General features: G+C 46.7%; 1 protein-coding gene across 1 annotated transcript; it reads right to left on the bottom strand.

Moving 5' to 3' along the window:
• Window positions 1-206: 206 nt before the first annotated feature.
• LOC121833639 lies at window positions 207-24603 on the bottom strand. Its single transcript, XM_042287075.1, has 5 exons — window positions 24488-24603; window positions 10019-10271; window positions 4354-4664; window positions 2981-3244; window positions 207-387 (listed from the first exon to the last, which is right to left on the bottom strand). The coding sequence occupies exons 1-5, from the start codon at window positions 24601-24603 to the stop codon at window positions 207-209; spliced, it is 1125 nt and encodes a 374-aa protein (XP_042143009.1).
• Between the last annotated feature and the right edge of the window lie 10 nt (window positions 24604-24613).

Raw genomic sequence — 24613 nt, 5'->3', positions numbered from 1 at the left:
AGCAACGGGTAGTTTTAGTGGAACGTTCAGACACCGATACGATACATGCACAAGGCTGTTGGCGGAGCACCGCGTGTCGGAGTCGTCGGAACGATCTGCTAAAACTCCCTAATGGAGCCATTTGCTCCGTACGACGAGAAATTTGTTTGGAGTTGTAAATCTACGCGCTTTGTGGGCGAGTTGGGGAGGGGTGTTGGAGGGCAGGGTCAGTGGAACCGGAAATCGTCGACGTAGCAGACGCATCCGCTGGGGATGGGGAACAGCTCGATGCTGGGCTTCTGTCCCGGGTCGTACGGGTTGACGGCGATGAGTGGGAAGAGCATCTCGCGCTGCTTGCACGACGACTTGTAGCAGGGCACCATGTAGTCGCACGGCTTGCCCCGGTACCTGCACGCCAGAAGCGGCCAAAACAAATTCTCCATGTCCCAAAATAAAAAACATTTACAAGGTTGGCTTTTTTTTTACCAACAGGAATAAACTATAGTAGGTGACAGGTTCAGGGAAAGCTCCTCCCAGCTCTTTCCACTTTGACAGAGCGAAAGCTGAAAAGGAGGTCGCCTCCTCTCCAGCGATCGCTCTGCTAAAGTGGAAAGATGTGGGAGTAGCCTCCACTTTACTCTCAACCTGTCAAGAACTAGGCATGCTGCTGAACGCTCATTCTCCGCCAAAATGTAGGGCTAGCAGTCTGAATCGGATGCCAAAGTTCAGGACTGCCCTTTATTTTATTCAAAAGGTACATGCGATTTTTTTTTATTTAAATTTTCAGTGGGAAATATTGAAGCCCGTTCTTAGTAACTGGTGCCATTGAGCTATTTGAGGGCTCCGTCGGCCGCCATTTTTCTGTTGAACATTTCAGAAAATCACATAACTTTTGAGTAAAAGTTACATGATATTGGTTCTAAAACCTTTTCATCTGATTCGGGCCGCTAGCTTTACATTTGAACGGAGGATGAGCGCTCAGCAATACATTGTTTATTTTTGCAATAAAAAACAATTTTGGGGGGGGGGGGGGGGGGGAAGGGGGGGGGGGTGAGGGAGGGAGGGAGGGGGGGACAGCCTGTACACTGTCTCCCTCTACCGTGAACTGCCATAAAGCCTATGAGCATGAGCTCCTCTCTTAAAAAAAGAAGAAAAAAAACTTTTGCATGAACGCACATGCAGCTGGATCACCTACCAGAGCTATCAGCTTACTTATGTAGAACGCATGGAGGTTGCATATCCCATATGGACCCCCACGGCAGGCGCGATGTAACTTTACGTAATACGTTTCGCTGGATGTAACCTGAAGCTCCTCCCGACTCACTGTTGACTTGCCGAATGAGAGTATCTGTGAAGTAAATCATTGGCCGATCAGAAAAAATAGCTGCGCAGTGTTTGTGTCCAATCTATGAGTAGCATTTCACTATCGTAGCCACGGATGCCCCACGTTTATAGTGCAACTCATAGACTATGTCGTCAAGTTTTGCGAAGGAGGGACTGAAAGAGGAAGTCTGCTTTTATCATTGAAATTACACCGTGACAAAGGAGCTTCTTGGTCAATGGGCATATGAGTATATTTGAGTCCCACTTTGGATCCTGTTTTGAGTGCAAGGCGCCATAATTCAGATACTTTTTGAAGTGTGAGGTTGCTTGAGATCTTCCGGAAAGTTGGCTTTACCCTGCACGAAAAACTACCCCTTTCCGAAGATATCAGCTTTTCTGCAGTGTCTCCAAGGGTTCCAGTGAGGTCAGTTGTGCATATCGGTGCTATCAGGTACTATTGTGCTCATGGGGGGCTCGTAAGGTTCTATCTCCAAGGTTGCCTTCACCTTGGTCACAAATCTGTCTCTTTTTTAGGTTGCAGCTTCTCTGCAGGGTTCCTAAGAGCATCAATGAGAAAATCCCAAGTTATTCACATTGGTAGTGCTACATTTCATATTGAATCTCATTAAGCAGCTGATCAGGCTGTAAGTGTGATTGGGCTTTCCATTTCCAGCAGGGACCAGTAAGGTAGTGTAAAGTTGAAAACACCCCGATTTGGATGAGTTCCGTACCGGCTCTACAGCTAAAAGACAGGCCACTCGTTGAGGCGTACTAGCATCAAGGCTGTCTAAAATTACAAGCAACACAATTCTTTTCAACAGGGACTTTTGGCAAACGGTTGCCTTGTTCCGCGTACCCCACCGCCTGAACCCTTGAAGCATGCTTTTAAGCGCGTGCCCTAGTGATACCTAGAGCGCGGGGTGCGCGCCCTCAAAAGCACATGATTCAAAGACTCCGGCAGTGCGGTACGCGCAACACGGTGACCGTTTGCTAGAAGTTTTAAAAACCCCATGAAAAGAAAAAAAAAAAAAGTTTTTTTTAACAGTCTGGGTGGTACACACGTGTCAAAAAAAAAATTATGCGAAAAAATATTTTTAAGAGCAGTATTGACGGCGAGAGATTCATTTGAAATTCTGCGCGCAAAGTCCATGACTTTATGGAATGGTTATGGCTCAATGAGATGGTCATTTGGTCATTCGCTCTTTCCACCTCAATGTAAAGCGAAGCCGATCCATCTCTCCTTCACGCGCCCTAAATGTCGAGAGAGAAAAAAAGTGGAAAGGAGGTGGCTACCGACTAAATTGCGTCTCACGCTGTCAATCTTGCTATAAAATTTTTCGTTTCAGGGTTTTTTAAAGGTAGGTGCCGCGTGGATACAGGAGTGGTGACTAGAGTCACGTGTCGGCGTTTGGGCCCGGGGGGGAAGGCGTAAACCTCGTCTTCCAGGAGCCCTAAACTCGTCAGACACAAAGTTGTAGCCGAAAGTTCGCGGAGCGCGCCGATTGGACGTCGACGAGAAAAACGCCAAGTCATCGTCGTGATTGTCCAATTGGCGCGCTCCCTCAACTTCGGCTCCAACTTTGTGTTTGACGAGTTTAGGGCCCCAGGTGACATTGGTAAAATTCGCACGTCATATCGTTAAAGCCGCAAGGGCTGCAGCCCCCGAGGGCACACTGACTTGCACTTTTCGACGCGCGTGACTTGCGGGAAGCGCTCGGTGTTGACGACGGTCAGCCAGAGGCCCTTCCAGTTCTTGGCCCAGCCGATGCGCAGGTAGACGGCCTCGGAGCGGCACACGAAGCTGCCGTGCTGCTTCTCCTGGGCAAAGGCCAGGGTGTAGTTCTCCACCCACTGCACCTCGTGCGGCGGTGTCTTGTACAGCGTGTGGTGCAGGTCATACATCTGGTTGTAGTACCGGTCCACGATCGACTGCACCTTGTCTCTGGATGCCGGGGAGAGAAGGGGAATAGGGCAGGGGAAGAGGTTTAGGGAACGAGGGAAAGAAATCCCTTTCACTTGGGTCACTCAAATTGTTGCGTCTTTCCTAACTAGAAACGTCGTCAGTCTCGGCTCGTTTCTCGGTGACTGTCTCGCCTTTCGTGCTCGGTACACAAGCGGCCCCTCCTAATGCCTCTCACCTTCCTAACTTCAACAGCATTCAGCAAGAACGGAATCTTGCATATACGTTTTGCGGCCGCCAGTGGCCCGCTAAGAACAGACCAGCACCGTTTCGACGTCGCTCGTTGGGTCTGGAGTCAGTGCGATGTGATATGGAGCAATTGTTTGGAAAACGCCTCATCGAGGGACTCCGCTACAGGCTCCTCAAAAGAGTTGACCTGATGTACTCTCCTTAGGGACTACAGCTCCCAATGCCGCCTCATTGGAACATAACCCCTCTTTCCCTTTCCTAGCAATATAATGTCAGAAATCCAATATACCAAGAAATCTTTTTAAATTCAGAACGACCCGGCAGTTAAGAGGATCTCTTATTGCCGCATGAGAACTTTTAATGCAGACACGCATTGGAGTAAACTACACAATAGACGCTTTCCATAACCCCATCAAGCAACATTGCCGGCCGCCATTTCTTGGGCACGAAGCATGTGAGTAGGTTATTACGTCATTGTCCTCGCTGAATGCTGGCGCAGCCTTAGTGCCCAGTACATGCTCAGAGTGGCACGCACTTTCAAAAAAGGTTTATTACCTCTGGAAAATAATAAAACATATCCAGTAAACTTTAAGCTTGTTAACTTTAAAGTTTGGTCTAGTTGGTATTCAGACTTTGTCCTCGTCTTCGCGCCGTTTTTTTAATTTTTTTATTACGTCTAAATTTAAGATAAGAATCACGCATCTTCTAAAGCCGTCCTAATGCTGCCCCTGTCAAGGACGAAAAAAAGTCAACCACAAAGATTTTTTTCTGACGGAGTGCGCGTAAGTAAACGCAAGCATCGTCCTTGAAAAAAAAAAAAGGATTTGTGCGCGCGCGCCATACAGTTCTCAGCTTTCGTGGGCCAACCATTCGCGTTATACAATCGGGGAACACAGACTCACATGGGGTAGTCGTGGTTGAAGACACACAAGTCCAAGTCCCTAGCACACGCCGGTCGCCCGTGGACAAAGCCCGAGGGCAATATGGAGGCCGCGGGCACCAGCGACGTGGAGCCGTGCTTGCTCTTGGGGAAGTGGCCGTTGGACCTCCCGCGGTCCCCTCCGGAGAAAGGGGACTCCTTGTGGTAGAGCACCACCACTCCGCCGGGGCCGCTGTGGTGGTGGGGAAACTCGGACCCGAGCGCTGAGCTCCGCAGCAGGACAAGCAGTAACGCCGCCAACGGCCACTGCGTGAACCGTAGCGCGTAGACCGTCTGGTCATTTTTATATAGGCTTAGATGCAAGCTTTTATTTCATATCTTAATAAATAATTGTACATCGAAAGCTAGCTCGATTCAAACTTGATCCATTATTCAAAGGTACAAAATTCCAGTATTAGTATTAAATAAGGACAACACACTTCTAGAGAATTTTAAAGGTCGGTTCTCACATGCAGCGAAGCGCTGATGTAGCGCTCCTCACGTGCCATCAGCTACTTATCGTATGCCATGAGCAACAGTTTTGATGGTCCGATACAAAGCTGGTGAACGCTGCCGTCAGCACGCACTTAGCGCGAGGTTAGCGCTATGCTTGTAGCGCTCCGCTGCATGTGTGAACGGGCCTTAACCCTTCTGTGTGAAGATTTAAAGCAGTAAAAAGGTTATCGTTAAAAAAAAAATCTAAACGTTGCAAGACTTTAAATCTCGTGAAAACTGCAAAAATCGCAAGACCTACCTTCCACCCTTTCAAAACCAAAAATTGCGTAGTTCTAATTTGCAGTTTTGTTCTAGTCACACGTTCCACATACATATATATTTTTTTTCAGAATTTTCTGATGACCGATCATTTTTTCTTGCACGATTTGAGATGAAATCACCCTATGTGGTTTCATTTCTATCAAACACAGCCGTGGCAGGTTAGCTAACTTCGTCGAGTGCGCTTCTCACTTCACAGTCTACGTGTACTTCAGTGGAGCGACAACCGCAAAATGGACAACTCCGCGATTTTGCGAGTTCTGTTTCGCCGCAGCGCACCTGCGTGCTGAAGGGAACACACTTTTCCAGAGCAGGACGAGACACGCGATTTCTGAACAAAGTTGTGGTTATTATATGTATAACGGACTGCAACATTCTGAGGATATCTTTTTTCATATTTGAGATTTAGCAAGGAGAGTTGAATGTTTTTAAATTATCTGTATGGACTGCTCTATAGGTTTATTTTGTAAGGGCACTCTTTTGTTTAGTTATTATCTTTATATGACTTCATATCTGTTTGATGGCACAGCCGATAATGTAAATTAAAACTAAATTAGCTGTAGCAGTGGATGGAAGCTTAAGAACAGTCTTAGCGAGTTTGGCGTGGTTTTTTAAGGAGGCATATCCATCGTTCACATTCCGATTTGTGTGATGCAATTATAAATATAAAATGTTATTGATGGTCATAGTCAAATTGATGGTCATAGTCAAATACAATTTTTTTTTTAAATCTGATTTAAGAATTTTAGTTTTTTTTTTTTTTTTTTTAACCTCTAGAGTTCTAACAAAACATCAGTTTGCGTGCTCTAAAATATTATAATTGATCATTATTTCAGTGGAATATACAATTGGCTTTACCCTTAGTTTCGTACCGGAAATAACTGCATCGCAGTTCATACTGTCCTTTGTCAATCAGCATTTTGTTGCCGTGTTTTGTGCTTCACGCACTACTAAGCAGCTTGTCTTGTGTTCGAGGGAATCAAACCTGCCGTGCAGTTGACACTAACAGAAGGTTTCACAGAAGTGGGAAGGCAATTGAAGTAGACTTAATCTTTAAGTTCATAACCAACTCATCTTGCATAACCAACTCGATCGCCTGCATCGATACGTTAGGTCTTTAAGTTCGACAGGCGATCTTAACATAATATTTGCAGCGGTATGAATGAAAATTAAGTGTGTGCTTAATTAAGCTCGAAAATTTATTTTTCCTGTTCCAAAATATACTTGTGGCTGCTCCAAAATGACTTCGACCAATCTCTTCCCTGGTATCTGGATTATGTGTATCCGCACGTGCTCGGAATAGGTAAGAAAAAAGTGTACATGTGTACGCATCCTTCCAGAGATAATCGCCACTCAACGGCGGGCCGACTTTCGTGGTACGTAAACGACGGTTTTCACTCCTTCCTTGAGGTCTTCGTATCGAAGACGATCTCCGGCAGCACACGCGGTACTGCAGATACCCTCAAATCAAGATCTTAACGTCCGCTGGATATCCTGTGGACACGAATATGCTGTCTGTGCCACCTGGCACATATATCCTGCAGCATGTGCCACGTTTACATGCAACTATCTCTTTTTTGCTTCTAGCCGGTCGGGTTTTAAAAACCGAAGTGCGGTGGGGCGCACATCGGTAATTACCAGATTCAGAAATGGCGGCTAAACTCCGCTGAATTGAGTCTGGCGCATCGTGGTCTAGTCTCTGGGCTCTAAAGTTGGTGTCATAATGAGAGACATGACTGCCTATAGCAAGTACCTTTCCTCGCAAATACCGTATTTGCTCGAGTAATAGTCGCACTTCTTTTAAACAAGGCCCTTGCGTCTACTTTCCTGCAGAACACACTACAACCATTCATTGCGCCCTAAAAAAAAAAAAAAAGCGAATAACGAGGTCGAGAACACGATTCTCCGTAAAAATGCGATGTGAGCAGATAGCATTTTCGCGTGAAGACGTTATCTCTGTCCCGTAAATCGCTGCCATTTTTGTGCTGATCGCGGTGATTCGCGCTCCCCGTGCTTCGCGGGAAAGCAGACCCACGGGGTTTGTTCATAAACAGCGCGGTTACTCAAGCAAATACAGTACTTGTCTTCTCAAATTGTTAAGCATTAAACATTTAATGGAAGAAATAATTTGATACATGATACCTACTTGTAAATGTAAATAATGTAAACATGTAGAATCAGCACGCTCATCCTGAATTTGAAATAGTTCAGCTGGATGGGTAGTCTTTAACTATTCGGAACTAGAAAACTTTAAAAATAGTGAATAACATATTTCTTGTGCGCTTATTATTATAATACGAAAACGGAACCGGTGTCAGTCGATATTTTAGTCTATCCAACTTATTACATCCTTGCGCCTATATATAGTAGTTGCAGGTTAAGAAAAGTTTGCGAGGGAAAGGAAGGCTGGGAAGGAGGAAGCAGACGGAACGCTGAAGAGAGGAGGGAGTCTCCTCCTCTCCTCTCTAGCACTTCGTTTTCTTCCTCCTCCTCAGCCCTCCTTTCCCTCGAAAACCTTTCTTGACCTGTAACTGAATGTAGGAGGTAAGAGAGGATGCGGCATGTTCTCTTTCCTATTACGCTACAACCGGTTGCGTGATCAGGGCTGTCGAAACGAAACAAACCTCCTGCTGTACACTAGAAGAAAGAAAAAACAAAAAAACGCGCTAATTTTTAGGAAATGAATGTTCGGCGCTGGCGTCCGTTTTCAATAAGGACACCGATTAATGCAAATGACTAGGCTTTCGCGGTAAAAAATAAATATAATAATACTAATAAACGTTTTAAAGCGGACCGCGGGGTGGTAATAAAACCTCCGTCCAGTAGATGTTGTGCACAGCAGAAAGCGTGTCCCGTTTGGACAGCCCTTTAGGCTGCTCAAACCGAGAAGCTAAAGGTAAACCCATCCGCGACACCCGAAGAAACGGCCGCGCGTCTACTGTTCCACGTGACACTCGAGGAACCAATCGCTGCAATGCACGGAGAGAGCTCGGCAAATGACGAAGACGAAGATGGAACACGTAAAGGCTTCTTCACACACGTTTGCTTGATTATACGACTGACTGAGACAAGACCGGCTTTGAAGCCTCTTGCGACGGCGTACGATCGGATGCGCAACGATGCACTCGGTCGTATGCCGTCAAAAGAGGTTTAAAAACCGGCCTTGTCTCAGTCGGTGGGAGTAAAATGCAAGAGTGTGAACGGGCCTTAAGCATGCCGTTTCACATTGTTCCATGACCATGGGTTCACAAACGCATCGAATCGGGAAGGAACAAATCAGGCGCACCCAGTCCTCCACTCTCTTCGTCTTCTACCCAATTATTGTTGTTAAATTTCCATTCGATGCGTTCTACGGTCGCAAAAAGCAGTCGCTGTCCCAAATGGCAGGCTCAGTTCTCGTTCTGAACATATTTTGTCGACTTGTCTCCTCGTTAGATTGCCGCGATTGGCTTATCCCCCAGTGCCCTGTAGGTAAGCCGACGCACGGACTTTATTAAGGCGAAAGCCTTATATGTCTCATCGTTCAGCCCTTGAGCGAAAACGCGTCGGCGACACGAAAGGTACCAAAACCTACGGTTCGCCACTGGACCACGAGATGGCGTTACTTGTGCCAGAATCGGCGGAGGCGCGTGCGCGGCGCAAATTCATCGGGAGAGGAGGACGCTCTCGCTCGGGCAGCGGTGAAGACAGCGGTAAAGGGCAACTCCGCTCAATTCCGAAGAATTTAGGTTTACATGTGATTCCATTTCCCAAAGCACTTCTAAACAGCTCTACGACCTCGGATTCGAGAAATGTGAAATATTATTTGTGTAATGATACCGAAACCGAAACTTCGGTTGCGTCAGGCAACATTGCTCTCGTTCCGTCAGAGTCATGGCCACGTCACGTCGAACCACGTGGTCTTGTGACGTTCGGGGGGGGGGGGGGGGGGGGGGAGGAGGGATGGGATTGATGGACAGGACACGCGACGCGGGCAGGTCGCTTCGCATGGCATGGATGGTGATGGCCCGGGAGAGAGGGAGAGGGGGAGAAGACGAAAAGGAGAGGGGGAGCGGAGAAACAGACCGATAAGCGCGCAGGGCAGCGCAAACTAGCTCATCCGCGTTACGGTGATCACGTGGACGCCGTTCAGCCAACACCGGGAGGAGAAACTCATGACATCATCTTTCAATTTCGCTTTGAGAAGTAAAAACAAACAAAACGTGAGATTGACGTAGACATGCCTCTGACGTAGTGGCTCAACGTTGGCCGCTCCAACTCCGTCGCATTGACTGCGCTGCCGATTGCGCCTCGCGTCGCACGCTGGAGTTGGCAGATTTCGGCGACTTGGCTGATTTGAAAGTTTGCTGGCCAGTTTATCACATATATAGACCGAATTAGATCGTAACATTTGACATGGGGTCTTCCTATATGATACTGAAGAGGGCTACATAGTTTTCTAAATATAAAAAATGAAGCGGAGTTGCCCTTTAAAGACCTACGACCAGTTCGCGCTTTCCACTTTTCCTCCGCTTCCTCCTCTCCCCCCTTTCACCCCGTCCACCGTTGCCTGTTTCCTCCTCCACCATAATGAGGAGGATCTTCTGCCTTGCAGAATCTCGGGTCTAGTCGTCGGCCTTTAACGGCGTCGTGAGAGAACCCGCTGTCTTCGGAGGTTCGCTATCACCGGGATCGGTGCTTGGGCTTTCGCCTTCAGGTCGTCTTAAGAATAACATAAGACACCCTGTGAATTTGTTTTAGGGTAACGGACAGTAATCCCGAGGAATCGCGTCGTCCGCGCGCGCGCCACGAGCCGCAAAAGAGGGAACTGGCCGTCCGTGGACCGCCGCCGTTAATCCGAGCTCGCGTAGGTCCAGGGGCGTGCATGTCCTCACCGTGGCCGGCCGCATGCCCGTCGTCTTCCGGCCGCAGTCTCCGCCGTCCATGTGCACCGGTGAAAGCCAGGGCACGCAATCATCTGCGAAGAAGCGTTTGCGGGCCGCGGGTTTTAAGGCGGGTCGCGCTACAAAAGGCACATCCGTGCGGAACGGGGCCAAGGGACAGTGCGCCGGCGGGGCGCATTGTCTTCGCCGGGGGATGGCCGCTTGTCCGTTAATTGTGAGAGTGTCGCCGTCCACGTCGGTCCTGCTGGAAGAGGAACACACCCTGTCGTAACATTACGCGTGCTTTTTTCTCTGTTTGCTTTTTCTTTTTTTCTTTCCGACGTGGTCCTCGTCCACCAGGAGCTTGATGTAAGGTACTCCGGTTAGTACACGCAAGACTACGGAGCAAAACGAAAACAAAAGAATAAGTACCTTAGCGTGGAGTGCGCCAGGATGTGTGCTCACAATGGCAATTTGCACGTCTGTTAATAACTCAGTTGTGCAATATGTTCGAGAGCCATGTCGTACACTCCGAATTAGCAGGTGCACTTTTTAGACGCGCCCGTTCCATCATTCTTAGCTCGGTAGGCGCAGGAGAGGAGATGGGATTGTGTTTCTTTGGTTTTTCTGAGAGAAGGGGGGACGGGAGTTGGCACCCAGTTTACTTTTCAGAAGGCTTTTTTTTTTTTTTTTTTTTTTTTTTTTTTTTTTTATTACCAGCTTTATTTAGGGAGTTATTGTACGAGTGGTTACAGAATACACAACAGCAAAAAGCCGTGGCGCACCAACTAACAAATTAGCTAAAGTTCAGTTCAATATATATACATCTACAAAGTGATAGAAAATCATCGTCAGAGTCACAATACCATTTGTTCAGTTATTTCATCCACGAGTTGCCCGAGGGAAGAAAGAAAATCCAAAGCAGTCGTTTTTAAACCTCTATTGTGTTAATGTTGGGCAATGATTTATTCGTGACGACCTGGACTGTAAAGGTTTCAAGTAATTGGAGCTATATACATGAAGGGAGCCGTTTATGATTTTGTAAAGAGGTAAACAATTTTCGATCCTTCAATTATAACTTGTGTTTGCAAAGTCGGAAGCTGAGGTTTTTTAGCTGATTCAGTGGATGATGATCTCGTATTATTAAAAATAAACCGAGGAGCTAGCTTTTGGATACGCTCAACTTTGTTAATTCCATCCTTAGTAAAAGTGCACCACACTGAACTCCCGTAACTTAAAAAAGGGTGTAACAAAACTTTTTATAGGCTAGGAGCGTAGTATTTACAATCAGCAAATTTTAATTTTCGTCACAGTGCAAACGAAGTGCCTCTGAGGCTTAAAACTCAAAACCAGTGCATATACGTGTAACGGAATGTATTCCGGGTATAAGAAAAATCCAAAGAGAAAGCGACGCGAAAAAAAAAATTAAAAATGTTTATATATATATATATATACAGCATGTTGAAATTGAACGAAAAGTGAAAACCTTCTCTGTTTCATAATTTATTTCTCAGTACCCGTACATTATAAAGGCACAGACTTTGCTTAATTTAGAAGGCAATGAAAGGTTCTACACGTGGTATTATTTTAAAAGCAAAACTAAACATAGTCGACTCAAAAGAAAAAAATAAAAAAATCCGCAGTTTACGTTACAGTTGTTCGCGAAGGCATGTTTGGGGTCTTTTACAAAGATTGGATCGACGAATAATAAATACTAGTTGGAATGTCGTTTTACCGACTTGCATATATATAACAATAAAAAAAAATATAGACGCTCTTTTTTGAATACTTTGAGATTATAAGTGATTCAAAAACGCCACAAACGACAATCGTCAAAACCTCGTCGTTCTTTCCCGCTTCTTTGAGATTTTTTTTTTCTCAGAAACTAAACATGTCAGGACATTAAAATAAAAAGGATTGTTTTTCTTGGAACATGTGGCACAATATATATATATATATATATATATATATATGTAGAGAGAGAGAAAGAGAGGGAGAGAGAGAGACAGAGACGAAGCCACAAGCGCGTAAGTACAGCATGCTTTTGTCCGTATAAAAACTCGCGCATAAATAAAATACACCCTCCAAATACACGCGCTCACGCCCGTACCTTTGTTAGCACTGAAAGAGTATTCACTGGCGGCCATATCCGTGTGCGCTGCTGCCGAGCGCGTGCTGACGGCGAGCTTCCGCAGTCCTTTTCGAGCGTGCATTTCGCACCATCAAGGTTGCCGATCTTAGCAAGCTATTAATGTGAGCTCGTTCTGAGCATGCGCTCTAAACATCGCCCTCAAATATGGCGTCCAGTGAATACCTTCACGCTGTTTATGAACAGAGTTTGTCGGTCTGCTTTCCCGCGGAGCACTCGGAGCGCGAATCACCGCGTTTGGCAGAAAAATGGCAGCGATTTACGGGACAGAGATAACGTCTTCACGCGAAAATGTCATCTGCTCAGATCGTATTTTTACGAAGAATCGTGTTCTCAAGCTCGCTATTCGCTGTTTGTTTTGTTTTTGTTTTATGGCGCGATGGTTGGTTGTATGTGTGTTCTGCAGGAAAGTAGACTCAAGGGCCTTGTTCGTAAGAAGTGTGTCTATTACTCAAGCAAATACGTCATGTACTCGGAGCAGCTTTACCCGTGCTGGGCCAAGTGACGTCACGTCTTTGACGTCAATTTGTCCTGCTCCCGTGATGCATCGTGCTTTTCGATGGATGATCGAGCGTTCGCTCGAATCGGCCCTTTGAAACGAAAAAGAAATATGCGGAGGGCAAGTTCGTCTGCTTCCTGCGCAGGGGGTAGCGGTGACGTCAGAACGCCGAGCAGTGATTGTCTGATCGCGACCCCCTATCTGAGCGTCGTCTGCTCCTTTGCAACGTTGTCTGCTCGCAACGTCGTCCGCGTCTGTCTTACCTTTCCTGCGACTTTCGAAAGTGCAGAAGCCAGGTTCACGAAACGACCTTACGCCAAAATTGTGCGTAAGACAAAACTTAAGAACAAATTCGTAGTCACGAAACGAAATTTTCGTAAGTTTTGCGCAGGTTACGACGAAATCCTACGGCACCTCCGAAGCTGTTTTACGCACTTCTTACGATCAAATCAGCATGGCCGACAGCGTCGCGGTCGCGACGACCCACGGACGATATATTTTTCTACGTGCGCTTCTCACGCGTCCCGACTTCAAGCAGCAAGAAAAAATTAAGAAGTACTTGAAACAGACCACGACGAACAAGAACGCTGGATCCACAAACACCCAGGAAAAGCTCCAACGGCCTCGATTCCACCGAACGCGACCAAACGAGCTGGGCAGTTAGGCCTAGCAGGCGCTCCGCGACTCGGCGACCGCCTGCCCACGACCGGCTGGCGTGCTGAATGGAATATGCCCGCGCGACCCTTGTGAACCCTTCCCGTATTATACTTTGATCGCTGACCTCAATTTTAGATTAAGAGGTCAATTTCTTCCTCTTGTTATCTCCTTGCTTCCCGAGGCAACGGTGACTCTCGCCGGTGAAAAAGCGGTGAATCTCCGACAGACGCAGAAAAGGTAAAGCAGCCATCGCTTTGACTAGCAGACGTAAAGCAGACGACGTTAACTGCGCCAACCCGCCGACGCCGTTAAAGACTGAGGGGTCTCGCCGCACACGAATGGAGGGAAAAAGTATTTGGGAGGGAACTTGCGGACACTAACACGCTCACTCTTGGTTCTAAGCAAACAAACCTCGGCGCCCCGGGACACCTCGCCAGTGAGTCCTTTGACTTCCCTCCTTGATGCACGTCTGCTAGTTTTAGACAAAAACAACGTACCGCTCGAGTTATTTCGTCTGCCCTCTCTTAAAGGCGAAGTCGAGTTCGCTCCGAAAGTCGCAGGAAAGGTAAGACAGGCGCAGACGACGTTGCGAGCAGACGACGTTGCAAAGGAGCAGACGATGCTGAGATAGGGGGACGCGATCAGCCAATCAGGGCTCGGCGTTCTGACGTGGCCGCTACTTCCTTTATCATGCGCAGAAGACGAAAATGAGCCCACTTGCGAGGCGTATAGCTATCCGTTCAAAATACAATCGTGTGATTGTCATTAGGAGATTGAGTTGGTCATGTTTAACCTATTTCTGAACGTGAGAGGTGTATTTTAAGTTTCGATTCAGTATCCCTTTAACGCTCGTGTTCCACGCTGTTGACTGTTTTTGCGCCATCGGTTAATATTGTCTTGCAACAGGCCTGTGCATCTAAATCCTGACATGAAATGTGGAAGTAATGAGTACTCCTGGAGTAGAGCGTCTTGCGATGGAAAATATTGGAATGAGATGTCTTTGGCATGAATCGCCCGTAACGAACTGTCCAGAGATGAAGCGACGATGACACAAAATGGCGGTCAAGTGTTTGAACACACTGGTACGCTGGAGCCAGGGCCGTAACCAGGGGGGGGGGGGGGGGGGGGGTTAGGGGGTTTTGACCCCCCCCGAAATTTTTTTCTGTGTACGGCCCTGGTCGGTGCACTTGCAGCCAGCCGATCTTAATCTCCACCTCTGCGCACGCGCAGTGGCGCCGGTCGGCTACCGGGTACCGAACCGGGACCGGTTCTCCGGTTTGCTATAACTCTCCATTATATGCCACCGATGCACATGATTCATAGGCGAAAATAAGACAATAGACATTTTTAAAATGGCCGCCGTTGTCCCCGAAACCCCCCCCCCCCGAAATTTTTTTCTGGGTACGGCCCTGGCTGGAGCCATCTATGAGATGACCCTGGAATTGCGTTTGACTAGAACAGCACACGGTTTTCCCGTATTTACGAGATTGTTATGAGAAATAATCGTTTAAAACATTGTAAAAAAGTATTTTCAAGCCAACAGAGCCGGAATAATGCACACACACACACACGCACACAAATAAAAAAGACATATACGGAAATGCCCAAGCGTTCCACGGCTATCCGATAGCAGGCGGCAGTGTGTTTTCTCTTAGGCACACTAGAGCCAATGAATGAACTAGGCTTTATTTAGAGTATCGGCACTCCGTTCCCCTAGTGCCACTAAATATGCTACGCTTCACAGTAAAGACAATTGCCCATCTTGCAGGGGCGGATCCAAAACCCCGTTTTTTTTTTGTTTTTTTTTTTTTTGTTTTTTTTTGGGGGGGGGGGGGGCGGAAATATTTGTAAGGAAACTATTCTCCCATTCGACGGAGTGGTTCTCCAAGTTCAGAGTACACAAGTGTGCCTGCTAAAATGCGACGTGGCTTAAAATCATGATTGCCAGTTATCTGAAGCTTATCTCAAATTGCAAGAAACGCTTCTCCGTTTCTTGCAAAGCAATATTACACGAGCTTTCTAACATCGAATCTAATTCTGAGGAAGTCGCACTTTTGGATAATGACGATCGGCAGTTACGTCTGCTCTGGACAAGCACCAAGATGGCGGCGCCAACAACAATTATCGGGAACAGAGTGCCGATACTCTAAGCGTAGCTGATTTAGTGGCTCTATGTTCCCCGATCCAGAGCCGTATATTGGGAGAGTTTGGCCAGTGGGTGTGGCGACGAAGGCGCCGGAGAGGAGAAAAGTAAATGAAAGGGAGGAGAGCGCCGAAGAAGCGAGGGAGAAAGAAGGGAGCAGGAGAGGAGACGACCGCCATTTTTTAGCAACGCCGTCGAAGACTGGTCGGAGAAAAGCACTGCTGAGGCTACGCGTCGTCTGCTACGGGCCGACTTCTTTTTCGCATGAATAAAAGTTTGTGGCCATACGCCGAAAAATCTTCATTTATTAGCTTTTTAAGCCACCGAGGAATAACAGAATGTTATTTGCTTGCCAGAGCCAGCGATATAACAGGCAATAATCGAGATTTAGATGCCTATTCCACGCATTCCGCCGGGAGAATGATTGAAGATGGCGGCCCTCCCCTCTCATACTTGGAGAACATAATAGCGCTTCACGACAAGGACGAAGGGTAGGAACGAGACAACACAATGCGCTAACTTCAACTGGTTTAATCGTCAGAAAATCAAAGGTATAAATACTCTGCATCATCGCGCCATTCAACCAATCCCAAGCCACGCCACTGATCGCAAGAACTGTATCTCTTTGTCTGCCAAATCGATCGACGCCACGCTGACACATCGATCCCCGTAGTTTCTTATCAGGTCCGCCTCTATAATTTCCCTTACCGTCTTATCTCTATGTTTTCTAATGACAGTGCACAAATTAAATTCAGGTTTGCACCCACAGTCATGGCAGTGCATCGACAAATGACCGTCACGCTGTCCGCTTTTAGGTTGCGCGAGCACAACCTAAAAGTGAGCGGACAGCGTGACGGTCATTTGTCGATGCACTGCCATGACTGTGGGTGCAAACCTGAATTTAATTTGTGCACTGTCATTAGAAAACATAGAGATAAGACGGTAAGGGAAATTATAGAGGCGGACCTGATAAGAAACTACGGGGATCGATGTGTCAGCGTGGCGTCGATCGATTTGGCAGACAAAGAGATACAGTTCTTGCGATCAGTGGCGTGGCTTGGGATTGGTTGAATGGCGCGATGATGCAGAGTATTTATACCTTTGATTTTCTGACGATTAAACCAGTTGAAGTTAGCGCATTGTGTTGTCTCGTTCCTACCCTTCGTCCTTGTCGTGAAGCGCTATTATGTTCTCCAAGTTTCAGTACCAACTCGCCCAAGAATCCGCATTACTCCCCACTCAGCTGGGAGCAGCCGGGAGTTCACGCGCATGCGCACATGCCTCTCGCTCTGCGCCGCGTGCTGATTGGCTCACTCTAGTGCCACTAAATAAGCTACGCTTCAGAGTAACGACACTTGGCCATATTGTGTCTTAAAATCATGGTTGCCAGTTATCTGAAGCTTTATCTGAAATAACAGGAATCGATTTTCCGCCCCCCATAAATGTATAAACAGTTCGTAATAGAGCAAAGCAATATCGCGTGACCTTCATAACACCGAATCCTAATGCTGAGGAAGTCGCACTTTTGAATCATGACGATCGGCAGTTGCGTCTGCTCTGCATACGAGCCAAAATGGCGACGCCCACAACAATGTCGGGGAACGGAGTGCCGATACTCTAAGCGCAGCTCATTTAGTGGCTCTAGCTCACTCGGGAGGAGAGCGTTACGGCGGCGAAATCATAGACTGACCAAACTCTCCCCATATACGGCTCTGCCCCGATCTGCCAGTGAGCGCCACCATTTTGGTTCTTAGTCCAGAGCAGACGTAACTAGGGGTGTCGCGAACCGGCCGCGGTTCGAGTTCGACGAGGTTCGACGTTTTCGAACTTTTAGTGGAAAGTTCGTCGAACCTTGTATTGAGGTTCGACTCGTGTGCGCATGCGCGACAGGCTGGCCAGTTGGCTTCGGATTGGATGGTAATGGCTAAGAGATGAATTAAGTGCAGCGCTGATCCGTTATTTTCGTCAATACAGTACTAAAATTTAAGTTATTAACTACTTCAGTGAATAGAATCAGTTTCTTTCAATTGCAGCTGTTCACAAAATAAAATAACTCTTTGCATAAAAAAAAAATTCTCCAAACCTAGACATACTTGTATCAAGGTCTGGCCACACTGTCCACAAAGTCGAACCGTTCGAATCTGGTGAAAAGTTCGAAAGTTCGTCGAACCGGTTCGACCCAGTCGAACCCCCAAAGTTCGACCAAAAAATCTGGTTCGACAAAAATTCGCGACACCCCTAGACGTAACTGTCAATCGTAATACCATTAAAAGTGCTACTTCCTCAGCTTTAGACACGGTAACTTCAGGTGATATCGCTTTTGCTCTGTCGCAAACTATTTTAATATTTCTGGAGGACGGCAAAGCGTTTCCTGCGATTTCAGATAAAGCTTCAGATAGCTGGCAACCATGATTTTAAGCCACAGTATGGCCAAGTGTCGTTACTCTGAAGCGTAGCGTATTTAGTGGCTCTAATAAGGTACACGATTGTAAGCAGTTGCAAGTCTGCGAACCAGCTTTTGGACAGTTCTTGGCAGAACTATGGTCCCTAGAAAGACTGGCTAGTCTCACGTTCGAACGCGCCTCTCCACGCAGCGAGATGGCAGCGCCGTGGGTGAAAATGCAGGGGGCGCTGCGCGCAATCGGCGTGCTCCTGTAGCTGCTACCTTCCTCCCTCCCTACCTTCTTCAGTCTCTGCAAGCTTAATGAGAAATGCATCGTTGACTTCTCTGCCTTCTTAGCAAGGACAGATTTACATTTGTTAGGCTGTGAGGTGCATGCAGTAGTGATAACAGCAAGCATATACTCAAGTTCTTCATCCTCCTTTTTTTCCCGCCTTTCCACCGAAGCAATAAACAACGATAGGGCAGCAAGGCGAGAACGCCTAAGGCTTCTGAAGGCCAGGAGCTGTGAATAATTCATCTGCGAAGGGCTCGGTTGCTTGTGCCTGTCGTACTTTCACCAGATTTCTTTTATGGCTCGGTAACTGCCAAATTCTGGCACGCCGATTGCTCTCAGCGTCGCCACGCGCTTTCAATCCGCAGCAGTCGCCGACGGGGGCAGTGGACGGAAGACTGCGGCGAGATGTTTTGGTGGCGCCATCCCATGGCTACCTTTCGTGACGTCATTACCTTGCGAACAACAAGTTCGATGTTGTTTGCAATGAGCATGGGGGAAGCTTCAAATCATTACCCTCTCAAATCGACACTGCCAACACCACTAAAATTCAAGCTCTTGCATTCCTCATATTTTCGTCGATGAGAAATCCTTTCCTGACGTCTTAGTCAGCCTTCAGCCAATCATGACCGGCCGACCACAGCGACGCTTTCGATCGAGCACGTCGCCAATAGGGACCGTATACAGAACTGAAGAGAGCTTCTTGAGCGTATGTGCTGCACGTGGCTCCAGCTAGCGAACTGCATTGACTCACTGGGCGGCCGCACGCGCGGCATCTCGAAACGACGAAGGTCTGCTCTCGAAACCGGACCCTGACCCACAATGCTATCAATGTCCGATGCCGGACAATAACGGTCCCGGGAACAATGCGAGCAGCGGCCACTTTCGTCGACGCGGTTGCCTCTGGCATAGTTGTGTTTATCGCGCCATCGTTTTATTGTTGTGGCGGCCGGTGCGCGGAACAAAAAGCAAAGATGGGAAGGCCGATAGAGAAAGCGAAATCTTGTTAGGGGAAGGCACTCGGTAGGCGCTTGCGCTGATGGGGGCGGCACCACGTGGCCATTTCAATCGTTCAGAGGGCGACCACCCTGTCCGAAGGAAGTGCTAAGGACGCCGTGAATGCAACGAAATGCGATTCACGGAACACACACAATTAACGAGGATTGGTGGCCTGTACGCCTCAAACTTGACGATGGCGAAGATGCAAGAAGATGTAAATCGTTGGGAATGTTGAATCGCAGCCATATCTTCGCGTTCGCGCTCACATATATGGCGACCACCGGAACCGCTTCCAGAAGCCGTTTCATTAAGGGCACGGTCCCACTGAATGTGGCAGTTTAGGTACTTTTTGGCAGGTCATTACTCATCTCCTATTAAATACTGTTTTGTGGGATTAATGTCTTTCAAAAGGCAATGCAATCCTCTTTCGTTTGATATTACGTATGTGTTGGTTTTTACTGTTCATGCGCGTTTGTAGCGTTGCGAATATGACGGCGCGGACCCTCACTTGCTCCGCTAGTTCATGTTTTATGAACGATACATTAAATATAGCACGGTTCCAATATAGCAGTTTTGTTAAGATGATGTCGGAGCAGAATGTAACGATACACTTTTTTGGTATTTGCACTACTTTGTTTTTTTCATCCCTCCAAATATTGCCCTAAAATTGACATTTTTCAGCACAAATATGTTTTTAATGACAAGCGCTAGGGCAATGAAATTAGCTACAGATGTAGTGCTTATAATTGGTAATATGCAGAAAAACAATTAATGTTGTGTAAAATTTTTTTGTTTAGATATCTTATATCAAACGTAGCACTTTTTTGTGCTTCGAGTCATGGTACTTCAAATGCCGCTGAGGAAATAATTAAACTATGATAAAATCTTTTATAACATTTAGAGCTACAATGGTTGCCCAAGAGGTGGACGATGGCTTTTTTTTTAATTTTCAAACTCATAACGCTCCAGGAGCCCTTCAAACTTACCTGTTTTTGACGCATATCTTTTTTGGACATCAAACAGATTTATTGGCATCTAATAACATTTATTGTTTGGAATAGATATACATTTCGATGTATTAAATTTTCACAATGATCTTGCTTTGGTATTTTAAAAGGTGCAGAGCTTAGCTAATTTTAAAAGCAATTAAAACTGTTTGGGTGTTTTGTTGCGCTACCTGGCGGATGGCAGACAAACTGCTGATTTCTAGTGTTAAAAAAATTTCCAAGGGCGGCGTTGGCATCTGTATCATCATCAATCTCCGTGTCTTTTTACCACTGCTTTTACCTTCAAATTTAAAAAAATATATTGGAAGATTTACTATCGATAAATGAATGGTTTAAGCACTGGGTAAGGTTAATAAATCTATGACAATGACAAGCGTGATATAATGTGTTCATTATTCGATATGATTGAAATCAATAAACTATAGAGACGAAGAGGAAAATAATACACCCGAGTTCACTTCATGCCTAGAGTCACTGAATGAGCTTTAAAGTATCGGCACTCCGTTCCCCAAAATTGTTTTGGGTGCCGATACTCTAAGCGCAGCTAATTTATTTGCTCCAGTTTCCGCGAAACTCCTTTTCCCTGACTGAAACTGAAAGTAAATATGAATAATACACCATTATTATAGATTATTTAGTTATTACAAACTACACATAATGAGAGGAGGAAGCGGCCGGGTAGAAGAAACGCGGGTTTCATGTGCGACCGTTCTAAGCGTCTCAAAAGAGAGAACGCGCGAGTTTGCGCTGGTTTAAAAAAAAGACATCCAAAGAAAAGAGGCGGCACGCTGTGCTCTTTGTTGTTATGCGTCTAATTGCAAATTGTTGTGTGTATGCTTATACAGCCGGAAGTTAGTCCGCCTTAGTGGGCGTCTGACTCTCAGCTGTAGATGAGCAATTTAGCCAGTGCGGTACAACCGCAAACCTGGGGTCTTTAACGTGCACCACGCAGTAGTGATACACGATCGCACGCCGGTACGGTGCTCTTCCAGATCCAAACGGGCAGGGGCGGGGTGGCTTCTGCAGCGTGAGCTTTCGCTCCAAGTGCTCCGAGCTGGTGTGCGCTAGACCATGCACTCGGCCACCGACCCCCCCCCCCCCCCCCCCCCCCCCCCTTTGTGCGTCTAATTTATATACAGGTATAAGTATTTGAAGGTCGACGATGGACATCGTCTCGAGGTAATGTAACGTAATAACATTATATAAATAATAAACTTGTTGGAGGACTGAACGACTCAATTTTTCAATTCTTGGATTGTAATATGGCGGCAGCCTATTGTACTCGCTGTGGATGAAGAGCAATATGAGATGACGAGGTAATGATTAAATGATGAGGCTCTATAAGGACGACGACATTAGTGGGTGTTGAACCACAACGTACAGTGCCAGACTTGTTTCAAGTATCGTATACCCAAAGACTTTTTTCACCCGCAACAGAATATGGTAGAATCAATGAGGATGCTGCTTTACAACTGTACGTGGAACAGGAAAACTGCACTGTGCAGAACTGCGGCTTATTCGTTAATAGGAGGGACGGATTTCTAGCAGCATTCCCTGATTAACTACTTGGAACAAATGGCCTCGTTGACGTAAAGTGTCCCCGTTCCAAAAGATTCTTGAAGCATACTTAAACCGCAAAGGAGTATGAGGCGAAAAACAAGAAGAAGGAGCCTGGTTTGAAAGGTCCAAATCACCACCATAGCTTCTACTATCAAATACAAGGGCAGTTACACAATACACAAAGAGAGTTTTGTGATTTAGTTATATTTACACTCAAGGGCATTGATATCCAACGTATTCAGAGAGATGACACCTTCTGGTCAACCAACATAGAGCCTTTTCTACTCAAGTTTTATATGGAAGGCCCGACTTCCGCTGAAATTCCTTACGTAGACGAGTTGTCCGACCGAATAAACTGCAATTACTCCCCCGATCTGAGAATCTCTTAATCTTCGTTCGTAAGCCATAGTATCATGAGATCGAGGGTGTGGTTCTTCGTCCGGCGAATATTGCTTGGGCGGGTGTTTTTTCCGTGTAAGATGAGACCGTCGCGTGCTGCTGGAACAACAACCTGGCGACTCTTCACTGAACTGCTTCTTCCGTAAGCTTCAAAAGGGCTTTTTTTTTTTTTTTTTTTTCTGTTTCGCACACCATTTGTTCTGCATGCCCGTTAGTTGCAGGATGGTATGGTGCACTAATGTGATGCCTGATGCCGGTTTTTTTTTCGTCAAAAACGTGTTTATTTTGTTTGAAGCAAGATTTGGCGCGTTATCAGAGAAGCATTTTCGGTGGGGCAAAAGTAGGTAAAAGAGACCGTAGAACGTCAATGACGTGTTTGGACGTCGTGGCAGGCATCGTGTAAACTTCCAGTTACTTAGAGTACGTATCGCCCATGACTCCGCAGATGCGGATACGTTTCGCCACCCACCGATTGAATAGTGGATCGTTTTCAGTTACTGTTCATGATGGCGTTGGACTAAAGGAAGACTTCGAGTCTTTCCAGAAAGTTAGCCCAGGTGCCAGGACTTTTGTCGAAAGCGGTAAGTTTTTCGAAACGTCGACAACGTCGGTAGCCACGTGTTGTGCTTGACACTGGACACTTACCATTCGCTGAGAAGAAACTTGCTTGTTCGTCTGCCACGAGTCGTCCGATATCAGGTCATCACCGCAACACCATCTCCCGACAAAAAGGCATGTCCATAGTTAGCAATCACCTGAACTTATATATTCCCGAACGCTCATAACTTGCCGTCGCTAAACGCCGTTCATTCATCGTCATCATTGCAAATAAACGTCTTCCTATTTCTTCTGATGGCTTTCGTCATACTCCTCCTAAGCTGTACTTACAACATTATGTGTGCCGGTACTTCCGAAAATATTGCAACGGCGCTTGTTTTCTGGGAACTATAATGTAACAACCTTTACAACATCTTCCGGACCCCGTGAAACACAATAGTTCGTGACGTTATTTTAGTCGTCATTAAAATGATGAGGTGAGAACCCGTAAATCCCGAAGCAGTTTTGTTGACGTCCGCTTCCATGGTGTCTTAGGGATTGAGTCTACTGAGCGTGCATTCCTGCAGAAGAAATTTTCATTGATAGAATATTGACACGCCAATCAACATTTGATTCCTTCTTGGTAAGATTTATTGCGAAAGCCCGTTATAACCGCCGAACGGCATCCCCCTATATCAGAGAACAATTTACACCCAGCCTGACATTCTCGCATACATCCGTTTGCTGGGCCACGCTACTTGAGCTAGCTGAGCACAGCTGGCAGCGGCGCGAGCAAGGCCATGAGGGGAACGTGATGGTGCTCGAGCCATCCCACATATCGAGGGGCTTTACACAACACGGGTGCGTGTCGCCATCTATTGGTTGAACTAACGCCTTGTTCAAGATGGCTGCCGTGGGACCGCAGCCTTAAACCAATAAACATAAAGCGGTGTTCACACTAGCTGCATGTGCACTCTGCCAGTAAATGTAGATGTCTGAGGCATCCAAGAGACTTGAGAGATGTTAGGCTTTGGAACACCGCGTGAACTTTGGGATCAAGCGCGAGGCATACGTTCCTTGTGGTTCTTGAAAGCCGTGGCTGTTACGCGCATGCGCTTACATTGTGCTGAAAACTGAACGAGTGATTTAGCTAAAAGGATTACATACATGACCTGCACGGGACGTCATCGTACCATGCTGGTGAGGGTCATTTCTACTTGTCTTTGCCGAGAAAAACCAAATCGGTGGTGCGAAACGGATTCTGCAGTAGGTACTTGCTCAGAAACAATTGCCACTATAATGGCGGCTTATATGACGTCAGTGCAAGCCGCGCACACAGAGATCGGATTGAAAGGTTCGTAGTCATGGCTCGTTGTGGTGCCAATGATGAGAAACTGCATTTGATTGTAATATATGCCGAGGAGTAGGAGCAGGGCGAAAATGCAAGACAACCAGCGGAGCTGCAGGGTATCTTCACCCTGCTCCGCGTTTTTTCGGTGCGTTATAAGGTGTTTTCATTGACGTCATTATGTTCACCATTTTGCGGTATGGGAGCAGCCTGGTGCGTACCAAAGGCGAACGTTTGAAAGATTCATCCGCGGAACATGTAACAACCAAATGGCGGATTGACATCACGTGAAAACGCCCTATTGGCGACTCCAGCGAAATCGACGGCACCTAGCGGCTAAAACAGAAAGCTGCTGCGGCAGGCCAACACCAGGCCCGCTCGCCAGCTTCTCAGGCGAATCAGGAATTCAGTGTCTCGTGGTCCAAAGAAGAAGCCGCAAAAGTAGATTCAAAAACACGCGATCAAAAAAATTCAGAACGTTTTTTTTTTTTTTTTTGCGGCGTTTTACAGAACGATGAAAGACGACACGGAAGTTTCCGATCGGAGCGCGCAGTCTTTGAACGGTTCGGCTACGTTCAGGTCCAACTCCCCGATACGTTCTTCCGAAGACCATGCAACGACCATGGTACAGGAA

Source organism: Ixodes scapularis, unplaced genomic scaffold (assembly GCF_016920785.2).
Source record: "Ixodes scapularis isolate PalLabHiFi unplaced genomic scaffold, ASM1692078v2 PGA_scaffold8__174_contigs__length_109621045, whole genome shotgun sequence".
Lineage (NCBI taxonomy): Eukaryota > Metazoa > Arthropoda > Arachnida > Ixodida > Ixodidae > Ixodes > Ixodes scapularis.
Note: the sequence above shows the minus strand (reverse complement) of the source record. Positions and strands in the feature narration are given on the sequence as shown.

Coding starts and splice junctions, on each gene's coding strand:
- LOC121833639 (XM_042287075.1), bottom strand. CDS start 24,603: ATGGTCGTTGCATGGTCTTCGGAAGAACGTATCGGGGAGTTGGACCTG. Junction 4,665..10,018: donor CGGGCATGCGGCCGGCCACG/GTGAGGACATGC, acceptor AAAAATGACCAG/ACGGTCTACGCGCTACGGTT. Junction 388..2,980: donor ACGCGCGTCGAAAAGTGCAA/GTCAGTGTGCCC, acceptor TCTGGCGTGCAG/GTACCGGGGCAAGCCGTGCG.